We start from the raw sequence: 12,303 nt of genomic DNA on the forward strand, positions 1-12,303 counted from the left end.
CTATAGTTGCCTGGGTCCTCCTTCCTCCCCTTCTTGAAAATGGGGACCACGTTGGCCCTTTTCCAGTCCTCCGGGACTTGGCCCGCGCGCCACGAGCGTTCGAATATTCCCGCCAGTGGCTCTGCAATGATGTCGGCCAGTGCCTTCAGCACCCTCGGATGGAGCTCATCCGGGCCAGCCGACTTAAAGGTATCCAGTTCTTCCAAGTGACTCTGCACCAACTCAGGGTCTGCGCATGGAAGTCTGGCGCCTTGGTGCTGCCTCTCTACAACCCCAGTGAGAGACTTGTCGTGCCCCTCGCTTAGGGACACTGAGGCAAAGAACTCGTTGAGGAGTTCAGCCTTGTCCCCCCTGTCCGTCGCCAATTGTTTCTGCCCATTTAGCAGGGGTCCTATTCCTCCCTGGGCCTTCCTTTTACTCCCAATATATCTAAAAAACAATTTCTTGTTGTCCTTTACTTGGGTTGCCATCCTCAGCTCCATGGCAGCTTTGGCCCATCTAACTGCCTCCCTACAAGCACAAGCAGAGGAGGTATATTCGTCTTTGGTGATCTCTCCCTGTTTCCACTTTTTATGTGCTCCTCTTTTGTCCCTTCGGCTGCCCTGGATTTCTCTGGTCAGCCAGGGAAGCCTCCTGGCCCCTTTCCCCCTTTTGCCTCGCTCAGGGATTGTCTTGCTTTGTGCCCGAAGGATCATTTCCTTAAGGCACAGCCACCCTTCTTGGGCTCCCATCACTTCAAAACTCCTATTCTGCAGTGCGTCCTTGACTAATCACCTGAGTTCATTGAAATCAGCTTTCCTAAAGTCTAGCACTTTCACCCTACTAGTTACCTTACCCACTCGACATCTTATGGTGAATTCTATTATTAGGTGATCACTGTCCCCCAGATGGCTACCGATCTGTAGGTCCCCGACCATGTCATCCCCCGTTGCCAATACCAGATCCAGTATGGCATTCCCCCTAGTGGGACCGTGTACCTCCTGTGTCAGGTGGAGGTCCTGTGCACAGGTTAGAAACCTGCGTGAGTGGTTTCCAAGTCACTGATACTGCATACTGCAGACTGGTAGCCACCCCATTTTTATACTGAGTATAGTTAACATCCTGTCCAACAGCCAACCTTCCTGTGGACTGGCAGCCAGCCCTTCATGGCCCAGTACCAGGCTGTTGCCTGGGGGTTGGGAACCTCTGATATACAGCACCCTTTTTATTAACCTCTTTAATTTCTTTTTTTTTTTTAATAGAGTATTTAATTATCTGCAGACTAATATTCTGGAACAGATATCCTATAGGTTTTTGATCTCTGTATGCCTAACAACTTTTCAGGTGGAGCCTGATCAGTTTATGAAAGGGATTATATTACCTTGTTCTTTGTAATAGCAGGGAACTGGGCTAAATGAAGACAAGATTTTACGCAATACAGTATAATAAATACACATTTAACTTTTCACTTAAAGGTACAACCTGTAGCTCACTGAATTTATAATGAATTAACTTCAACTGTATTTTGTTCTGTAAAACTGTATCTATTATATTTAATTGTAGTTATATTAATTGCCATTAGACTAACCTGCAACTTAAAATCACATACTTTTAAAAAGTAGATCTCGAAGAGACCTCAGAAGTTCATCTAGTTCAGCTTTTGATAAAGGCAGGATCACTTCTGTTTAAACTGTTCAAAACAACTGTTTGTATAACCTGCCTTTAAAAACTTCCAAGGATCAAGATTCTCTTAGCAAACTGTTGCCATGCTTAGCCATTAGGATGGTCATTGGTCCTGTTTTATACTGGACCATTCTGTTTTTAAACCCATTATTCCTGTCCATTTCTGAATAAGGAATAGATTGCAACAAGTCCTGTTTTTCAGTTCATTACTGGTGTGGCAAGGGCACCTTCCAGGCTCAGTACTAGTATGGCCCGCCCTTGTCTCTGGGCAAACTGCCTGGCTTGTTGATGAATGATTGGGATGTTTACTAGGCAGGAGGCTGCCCTTCATGCTCCCAGATAACCGTGGTCAATAAGTACACACTCCTACCATCCCTACACATGTCCCATGCCTTGCTGATGCCTCACAGTATGTTCCATCTCCGGTTCAAAGCCAGGTCCAACTGGACACATGCTTGTATCTCTCTCATGCTGCCTTCTCAAACCACACACATACCACTTCCCCCTCACAAGGGCATCTCACACTCTGCCCCTCTCTCACAAGGGCCTCTCACATACTGCCTACTCAGGCCACATTCGCTCCACCCTCCTCTGGAGAGATCCTCAGGCTTTTCTCTTTTCCCTTCAGTCAGCCCTGGCATGGTCTTTTGGGCCACTTCTGTGACCCTCACCTGAACGGGACTGAGAAATTACTCAACTATTGGCCTGCTTTGCCCCTGGCCCCTCACTGGACCATTATGCCCCTCCCTTGGGTCACAACTCTGCCCCCTACTCTCTGGGGCCTGGGGTCTTCCACCCTGACAGGTTCAAGTGCTTCTCTCACTTAAGCATGCCTGACCTTGACTCCACGTTCACCCAGGGCCAGGGTCTTACACCCCTAGGGCTCAGGTACTGCTCACTCAGCATGCCTGGCCCTCACTGCAGGATGCAACACCGCATAGGGCTCAGGTGCAGCTATTTTTCATGCCTGGCTCCCTTCAACCCTCCTAATAACCCACCCAAAGGTGGGGGCAGGGGTTATTCAGGCACCCTTACCCAACCTTCACCAGGGAGGTGAGCAGTCCTGGTATTTGTGTGGGGCTGCTGCACCACTGGCAGTCCCACCAGACCTCTCTATCTCAACAGGGTTCAGTTTTAGGTCATGCCCAGGACCAATGAGGCCTCCTCCTTCCCCATAGCCTCACCCTTACCTCTGAGATATTCCTGGAGCAAGAGCTCCACCAGGCAATGTTACTCCCCAGCCAGCTGAACACAAACTGCTCTGTTTTTAAAACATAGCTCTCAAAAATGGTAGCTCTCGAAAATGGCCGCTATCATCAGCCACCTGACAGCTCCCTGCTCCAGCCCTTAAAGTGACAGACACCCAAAGAGGTGTTCTGTCACAAGTGGGAATACTGTCAATCATTCAGGGTTCTGATCCAGGGAGGGAGGGTTGCCCCGCCCTTTGCTGCTGATTGGCTGAGGAGGCAGTGACCCCACCCTTCACCTCTAATTGAGCAAAGGGACCAGTGGTCCCACCCCTAACCAAGGGGTTGTCCTGTATTCTGGGGATGTGTTATTGGCCACGTTGTTAACCATCCTCTTCTTCTTAGGGAACCTAAATTACCTGATTGCAATTTAAGACTTTCTCCATGCCCTGTTCCCTGCAGTCACCATTTTTTTATAACCACCCTTCTGATACTTGACTGTGCCTCAGCCTTCTCTTCCCTGGACTAAATCATCAGTTCTTTAAACCTTTTAGTCAAGCTATCTTGGCTTCTAATAACTTTTTGTTGTTTTCTGTTAACCTTTTTTTCTAATTTGTCCACCTACTTTTTGACATGCAAGTGAAGTTCCTATTAGTACAGCTAAATACAGCTAAATAAGCTACTGGCTCTTTTTTTGCAGCAAGAGCATACCATTTGCTCTTATTCAGTTTATGGTCCATTATAACCCCCAGGCCCTTTTCTGCAGTACTGCAGCCTAGCCAATCATTTCCCAATTGGTTGAATTGACTGCCTTTGCACTATTAGCAGGAGTTCCTGCTGCCATGATTGTGGCTGGGAATGAACAAAATGAACAACTCCTATTACTATTACTACAGGAACAACAATCAAATAAAGGCACAGCAGTGGTGTGAGACTGGCGAACAAATGCACATAGCTGTTAGAAATAGTTATATAACAGTTTTCTTTCACATGTTTAAAGCTGTCAGATGTACAGCTTCAACTATCAAAGATACAGCTGTATAGCGTGCATATAAATTTTAGAGTCATGTTCTTCACATGCTAACTACAACAACAGAGAAAAAGGAAATGCATTTTCAGAGTAATTTTATTTTTTTTTTACTTGGAATTGTCCATTATTCTATACAAGTTCATTTTGTATCATTTTATTTTCCAGTATGTTAGGATAGTTCTAAAAGGTGATCTTGTAAAAAAGAATTATTTTTTTCTGTGTAATTCAGGCAAATTAAAAATATCTGCTTTTCTCCCAGCTGTTAAAAATAATCTCTCTGAAATATGGATTATCTCCCATACATATTTCTATGTGTCAGTCCAAATCGCTGTGATTTGTCACAAGTTTTTTTTTTATAGAAAGGAAAGTTTTGTTAATACTGTTGGTAAATGTAATTATTTTTGTTCCAAATGTCTTGTTATTCAAAGGGACCAAACAAGAAAAAAGAAAAATACCACCAAAACAGAGAAAAAACCTGAAAAATTTCAGCCTCAGGACAAAAAAATTTAGAAAATTCAATCTGCTGAAAATGAACCTTTAGAATGGAAAGATTTGGCGGGCCCTAGCTGGAGCTTTCATTACCCATGTCAGCTTTAGCTAAGAATATATTTGTCCAAACAAATATTTGAATTATTCACAGTAGTGTGTTAAACTGAAAAAAAAAGAAATGTTGCTATTGGTTTTTCATACAGTAACCATGTCTCAGTGCTCAGAGGTCATTTTGTTGCTGGAACATTAACTATGATAACTCACATATAGGTCATGGTGGTTTTCTCTTTCTTTTCCCGTTTAACAGAACATATTATAAATATTACAAATATGCAACAATTGGTATGTGCCCAAGGGGACATCTCAGGTAAATTGGAGAATGAACAGGAGTGATTCCCATAGTCCCAATAAGCTTCCTATATTGCCAGAATCTGGAAATACATCAAATTTTGTCTGAAAACCTGATTTACATGAGAATTCCATACAGAGAATTAGCTAAACTTCTGGATTAGTATGTTAGGATACTTAACCAAAGATAACTTCCAAAGCTTTAAGGATTCTTTTTTTTTACTGTGTGTGATCTGGTGGTATTTAGCAGCCTAAATTGAATTGTGGTGGTATTGTCCAGATTATAATGGACCAGTAACCTGGGTTCAGTTAGTCATTCTGTGACAAAGCTATAGTACTACTTCTATATAGCAACTAGTAAATAGGCTGCGTGTATAGCTTACATTGATCTGAAAATGATCCATCTCGTGTAAGTGTATTTAAAGGGATGATTTCCTAATTATGCAATAGTATGTAATCAATAAGAGGATTTACTGTGTAGTCATTTGGCAAAGACTACAGATGGTTAATATAACAATTGTGAGTTTTCAGATCCCTAGAAGCCAGGTGATGGATTGCACGTCCTGTGTTCTTGTCTCAGAAGAGGGAGCGAGCAATAGGCAATAATTGAATGAATCACAGCAGATGAAATCAGATGAAACCTGCTCACAGATGCACTGCAAGTTTGTTTCTCAGTCTAACAGGCATGTCAAATGGCAAAGCCCTGGTGATCAGATGCAAGTGAAAAAACCCCTCAATTTATTTCTTTTTAAATGAGAGAGAACAATCAGGGCACAGCCCATTATTTCTTAGTTTGCTTCTTATTGAAAAACTTTCGGCTTCAAAAGCAGTCATGAAATAATTAGCACATATGTTATGAAGAGAGCTGCTACAGAAAGCCATTTTGAGTAAGTTTCCAATCAGTATTTCCTACCAAATACCATTTGTGTGACTACTTATTTTCTCTTTAATTTGTAATTCTTTTCTTCTGCTTCCAAATTGCTCAGAGCAATCTATTGCCAAATCAGCCCGGCAGCCATCAAAGATATTTGCTTCCCCTCCTGAAACCCACAATCAGGCACTTGGTACGAGCAGCTGTGGCATACCAAGTTAATTAGTAATAACAGACATGTAATTTTTACAGCCACAATAAACAGATATCTGAATACTGAATCCAGGAAAATGACAAGATATATTTGTACCACTCGATGCGTTTTCTGTCTTATTTCCCTATTGCTCCTTGTTTTACTGTAGTCTGCTTTCTCTTGCAATCTGCTTTCTCATGCATTGCCTATCCTTGCAATGATATATGGAGCTTTCCAGGAATTTACATGGGAAACTGCTTGATAGTTCTGAAATTGCTTTTAAGGAACCTGCACCACTAGTGTTAATGAGAGTTTGGCCATTGGTTTCAAAGGGAGCAATATCGGGTTTTTTTTATTGTTCATCATGGTCATGACTAGACTTTCACTTGGCAACTTGTGAAGGAGGTTTCACAATTTAATCTGAGAGTAAAAGGTTCAGAGAAATATGGCATTTTCACACCAAACACAGATTTCCAGAATGATGCCATGCAATGCTCTGGCGATGTAAACAGTTTCAGGTTGTTGGTACAGAGTCATTCCTATCATTCCCCAGATATTTCGCAGTATAAGTCCACGTTTCAGTGCTCCCAACAAGGGATACTTACATTTTTGTTACTTACCCCTCCTTGTGTTAATACATTCATTAAATTATTGACATGCATACGTTTTTCCTTTTTCATTTGTGGGGATTTTAAGAGCTTATGAATGGTGAGGAACTGACAGCCCCCAAGTTCTTAAGAACTTAAAATCTTCATTTTGATATGCAAAAAGCCAGGAAAGCTGAAGGTAGCTGTAATGTATATCTCTCCTTTTACCTATCTTTTTTATATCCATTTAGACCCCAGCATGAATCAATTCCATGTACACTGGTTACGGGAATCCTGTGAACACAATGAAACTAAAGGACTTGAAAAAGTAACTGATTTGACCTATGTAAGTTGCTCTTGTTTTTACTTTTGCTAAGTCTGAGTGGATCCTAATAATCAAGCTGGGGGGAAGGATGAGGGAAGTGATACTGTAATTTAAGTACAACCTATTTTTCACCAATCAGATGCATTAGGAACGGGGTGGAGGGGCGTTAATCTGTATTTATGTTTGTCAGTTTAAATATTAATGAATGAGAGTTCAAAATAAATTTCTGCATTCAAATACTTTAGATGAGATCTAGTTACTGGAACAAAGCAAACCTGTTTGTACACTGTCTGTTATGTTTGTGCAACATCTAGAACCATGGGTACTTGATCTATAATTAGGACCCAAGAGCACCACTACAATGCAAATACCAAACAATAATTGTAATTAAAACTAGGTTTGTTTCCAGACATGAGAAGGATCCACACTGATTCTGCCTTGTTAGAAAGTAAGAAATGAGTAACAAATGCAAGCAATTAATTCAGGAAAGTGTACTGACATTACAGTGATGGGTATAGTGTTAAGAACCTGACAAGTAGAGAAATGTTACATAAATACACATTTTTATCTCAAGTATATATTTACACAGTGTTTCTGCCTATTGAACTAATAGTCCTAGTCAAGTAACATGCTATCCAATATTAGTGATTGATATTAGTGAACCATATTCAATGAATAGTTTAAAAAGTATGAAAAAAGATGATCAGCCTTCCTTTTTAACATGCCACATGATAAAAGATCAGCTCAAGGAAGTTAATGGGAATTATTGAAATGAAATAGTTTTTCACAAAGCAGGCTCTTAGCCTGCCATTTTACTGTTACAAGAGGTCAGAGAGCTGTAGGCAGATTTAAGAATATAATACGTAAGTTTATGATTGGTGCATAAGTTTTATTCACACTTATGTAAGGGCGAGCTAATATTATTAAATAATCCTTTTGCCACTAGAGGTCAGGAAAGAATTTTCATACAACTGGCCACGTGCATTGTAGATGTCTTTGTTTTTTGTTTTTAATTTTTTCAATTTTATTTTCTTGGAAATCCTTTTTACAATAATTGGTCTTTTCTAATTTGGCACATACTGGGCATGTCTACACAAGATGCTACTGCACAGTACTACTGCTCATTGCTACTGCACAGTGGCATTGGCGGACACTAATTGTGATGTGACACCAGTTACTGTTCAGTCATGTACTTGATTATGCAAGTACTAAATGACTGCACAGTAACAACTGTGCAGTCCGCTGCTTGTGTAGACATGGCCACTGTGTCTCTTGTTAGAGCTATTCATTGCTTTGTGGTGATGATGATAATGATGTTGATTCTAAAACAGTTCAGAAACTGTCTTCAGTTAGCACGTGGCTAAAAAGTCCTGATCCTAAAATCCTTTAGGATAGATCCAGTAAGGAAAGAATCTTTACACATATTGGTGTATTCTACTACTCAAGTACCTTATATGTCAGTTCAGAGTAAATTAATTGAGCTTGTCTTTTAAAGTCTTCCAACCTTTTAAAACAATGAGCAAAAATGCCAGATGTTCTTAAGTGTCTTAAAGAGCTGAAAGTCATTGGGACTTGAGATCCTAAGTCTCTAAAGTACTTTCTGAAAATTTTATTGAGAAGCCATAGTCCAAAACTTTCAGGCCGAGATTTTCAAAACAGCCTATGAAAATATTAAGCATCTAAAATGTCATTTTCAAGAAAATGTGTGAAAACTCTTGTTGAGTTGTTACACATAATTCTGCTTTGCTGATCCTTTCTTCCTTTTAGAGCAGGGGTCAGCGACCTATAGCCCTCAGATTTAATCCAGCTGATAGGTGCAAAACCATTGGATCTAGCATCTGGGCTTGGGGCTTCAACAACAATTGGTTGTAGGGGCTTCATCTGTTGACACTGGATTTGGACCCAGCACCTATTCTTTTGTTCTGGGCAGGCACAACCCTCGGACTGTCCACAACACCTGCCAGTCGATAATAGGCAAATTTACTGATACAGAGTAAGAACAAAAAAAGCAACAATACAAACAATCAAACAATTCTTTATCTACCAATCCTAGGGTTGTCATCAGAGTCAAAGTGCATCTGGTCAGGATGCGGGCTGCACTCTGAGGCTCTCTCTCTCAGGTGTCAGGAGTCTGGAGGTGGGATGCTGAGGCCCACAGCCCCCCTCCAATGGTGTGCATGAGACAGGCTACTGGTATATCCTCGATCCATGGTGGCCTCGGGGACCCTTCCCGGGAGACAGGAATGGGGATGGGGACCCCTCTTTACTGATACAGAGTAAGAACAAAAAAAGCAACAATACAAACAATCAAACAATTCTTTATCTACCAATCCTAGGGTTGTCATCAGAGTCAAAGTGCATCTGGTCAGGATGCGGGCTGCACTCTGAGGCTCTCTCTCTCAGGTGTCAGGAGTCTGGAGGTGGGATGCTGAGGCCCACAGCCCCCCTCCAATGGTGTGCATGAGACAGGCTACTGGTATATCCTCGATCCATGGTGGCCTCGGGGACCCTTCCCGGGAGACAGGAATGGGGATGGGGACCCCTCTCAAAATGGGGAGGGACGGGACAAAGGGAGGGACAAGAAAGAACAGGGAGGGATGAGAAGCACCCTCTGTTACTCTCAAGTCTCTGCTTTTGTATTCTCCTTCCCCCTTGATGGCTCCTGATGCTTCTTCATCCATGGCTATCTCTGGTTGGCCATCTCTCTGTGGTCACACATCCACGTAGCTTCCCAGGTATTCTCGTAGTTTGGTCTGTTCCCCCAAAACTGCGATTTAGGCCTCCCTGCTCTCTGAGGCCTTGTTGCTGGGGTCACTTATCTGGTGTTATGAGACATACTTCCTTTGCTTCCCAGGCTATTTCCTAGACTATATGTCTTTGTTGTGTTAGAAAATGCATCTGCCTTGAAGGCTGTGATCTTGTGTCATGGCATGCCCCCCTTCATTCTCAGGCTGTGTCCATCCATTAGCCTTGTTGTGCTAGACATCCTGTCTACTTTCAGGGCCATGAGAAGCTGTGTGTGTATCTCCCAAGCTCTTTAGAAATCCATTTAACCCCTGCTGCCCATCTTGACCCCTTATAATGCATATATCTATACCTATAAGCCAATTCCCCCCAAAACAGGCCTTTAAATACCATTTCTAAGCCAACATATCCCCTCCTTGAAGATATATCTTCACACTATACTGGAGCATAATCACTGGCATCACCTGGAATGTCCATGTGATGTTTGGGGAGGATCTCCACCAGTCATCCCAGGAAAAGTATGACAGCATTTGCGATCATGGGCTCCAACAGGCTAGACGCTGCAATGAACCCTTATCCTTTGTTCTAATGTTGCCCATACCCCCTCTGACTCAGTCTCTTGCCTCAGCATTCCCTAGTCCAGCAACCGAGTTTTAGCCAATTAGATTTAAATAGGCCTCCCATACTGGAACTGGGGAATGTACAGTCTGAGATGCCTACCAAACCTTTTACACAGCATTTCAGGTAGCATGTCACTCTGCAGTCAGTGTCTTATCTGATTGTCAAGATGACTATTCAGATCAGAAAAAAAACATTTCATAATCACAGTTTCTGAGGACCAGACATGTCCTTGGCAACTTTAACCCTCCTGTATACTGGGTAATGTTTTCTTGCTGTTCCAACTGGATGCTCGATGCCATTGTAGTACTACCAAAGCCCCTCCATCCTGTAAAAAGGCTGGAGAAATGCGAAGGGTTAGGACTTTCCCAACCAACCATGGAAACCAGGCGTGCTGTCTGCAAAGAAAGGCCCTCATCTTCTTTGGGATTCCATCATTTTACTGTGTTCCCAATCTCTGCACAAATTCTGGGAATTAATAAAATTATGTTACATTACTATTTCTACTATACAAGCTAAAATACATATTTAACACAAAGAAAAGAAAAGCAAAGAAAAGAAAAGAAAAGATGGCAATAAAACAAACAATCAATCCAGCCTTCTTGATCTTTGGCATGGCTGAACTCTGTGAGGTCATGGAGGTGATGCTCTGCATGATGCACCATTTCTTGTAGCCATTCTACAGGTATTTTATAGCCTATCAAGAAGTTTTGCTTTGCATTTCATAGTCCAGCATAGTTGACATCACAGTCACTTATAGCAATAGCATTTTACAGATATAGCAAAACACAATTATTACACAAAACAGTCAAGCTCGATTCCTCTTTGTACCCAGCAGACTTCATGATGCTTCAGCGGTGGTTCCATCCTGCAAAACACAAAGACAAAAAGGGAGGGGCTCACCTCTCTCAGTTAGTTTACTTTGAGCTGGTACACTGTGGCTGGCTTTGCTTGGCCTATAGCCAAGCTGGCACTCATCCAAAAATTTCCCTTCTTTGCACCCTGCAGAGGCTGCTTTTAAAGCAGTGCTCTCCTCTCAAAGTGACAGGTTCAAGGTGTATGTCTGCCACACATCTCTTTCCTGGCCTTCACCAAGGGTTTTCCTGTTGGAGTATACTCCCCCTAGCCTTTTCCCAATGAAGGGTAACCCACAAGGCAATGAGAACTAGAGTTTTAAGGCGTCCTATATTTGCCCCTGCCCATTCCCCAGGGTGGTTATTATGCAACATTTTGCAGAGTCTTCCCAGCTACGGGTAGCTCCACCACACTAACCACACCCAGGAGGGTGGCAGTTTCAGGTCATACCCAGGACCAAACTCTCCACTCTCCTGTTCTGGTGTTCTTTACTCCTCATGGGCACAGTCTCTTATGTCTGGACTTCCTGGCCCCTCCTTGGGCCAGTTGAGATTGTAGGCTCCCAGCTCTAACAGTGTTCTTTTCTCTGTGCCCCTTCTCTGGACTGCCAAATCACTTGGCCATCTAGGGCCCTGAAGAACCCTCTCATATCTCTCTCTCTCTCTCTCAGTTCCTCTCAGAGCCTCTGGGTTCATCCAATTCTATTCTCTCCTGATCTAATCCTGGACTCCAGGTCACTAACTCTGCCTCACCCACCTTTCAGACTGAGTCCCTGGCTTTCCATGCTCTCACAAATTTTAGCTGGGCTCTGCTCTTTAGCACCCAGTCTTAATTCCTCTCTATGTTCTCTGAGTCTGTTCTCAAACACCTTCAGAGATCTCTCACCTTCAATCTCATTTCCTTCTACGACCAGGTGACCTATCACCTGGACAAGGGAGAAGAGATTGATGTCATATATCTTGACTTCAAAAAAGCCTTCGATCTGGTGTCCCATGATCGCCTCTTGGAGAAACTGGGCAATTGTCGCCTTGGATCCTCCACGATCCACTGGCTGGAAAATTGGCTCCGGGGTCGGACCCAGAGGGTAGTAATTGATGGAAGTCACTCATCATGGTGTCCTGTGACCAGTGGGGTCCCTCAAGGTTCTGTCCTTGGACCCATACTGTTCAACATCTTCATTAATGATGTGGCCACTGGAGTCAGAACTGGACTGGCCATGTTCGCCGATGACACCAAACTTTGGGGCAAAGCATCCACACCAGAAGACAGACGGGTGATCCAGGCTGACCTGGACAGGCTCAGCAAGTGGGCGGACGAGAATCTGATGGTGTTCAACGCCGATAAATGCAAGGTTCTCCACCTTGGGAAAAAAACCCCGCAGCATCCTTATAGG

The 12,303-nt window shown here is 42.9% G+C and overlaps 1 protein-coding gene across 1 annotated transcript in view; it reads left to right on the forward strand.

The window, feature by feature from the left end:
* ANOS1 (anosmin 1) overlaps positions 1-12,303 on the forward strand; it is a gene marked incomplete at its 5' end in the record, with an annotated part of 214,153 nt that overhangs the window by 181,041 nt on the left and 20,809 nt on the right. Inside the window, one exon of the mRNA XM_025209259.1 lies at positions 6,619-6,713. Coding sequence (XP_025065044.1) covers positions 6,619-6,713 — 95 coding nt within the window. The remainder of the gene's footprint in view (positions 1-6,618; positions 6,714-12,303) is intronic.

The sequence above is a fragment of the Alligator sinensis genome, unplaced genomic scaffold (assembly GCF_000455745.1).
Source record: "Alligator sinensis unplaced genomic scaffold, ASM45574v1 scaffold312_2, whole genome shotgun sequence".
Taxonomy (NCBI): Eukaryota; Metazoa; Chordata; order Crocodylia; family Alligatoridae; genus Alligator; species Alligator sinensis.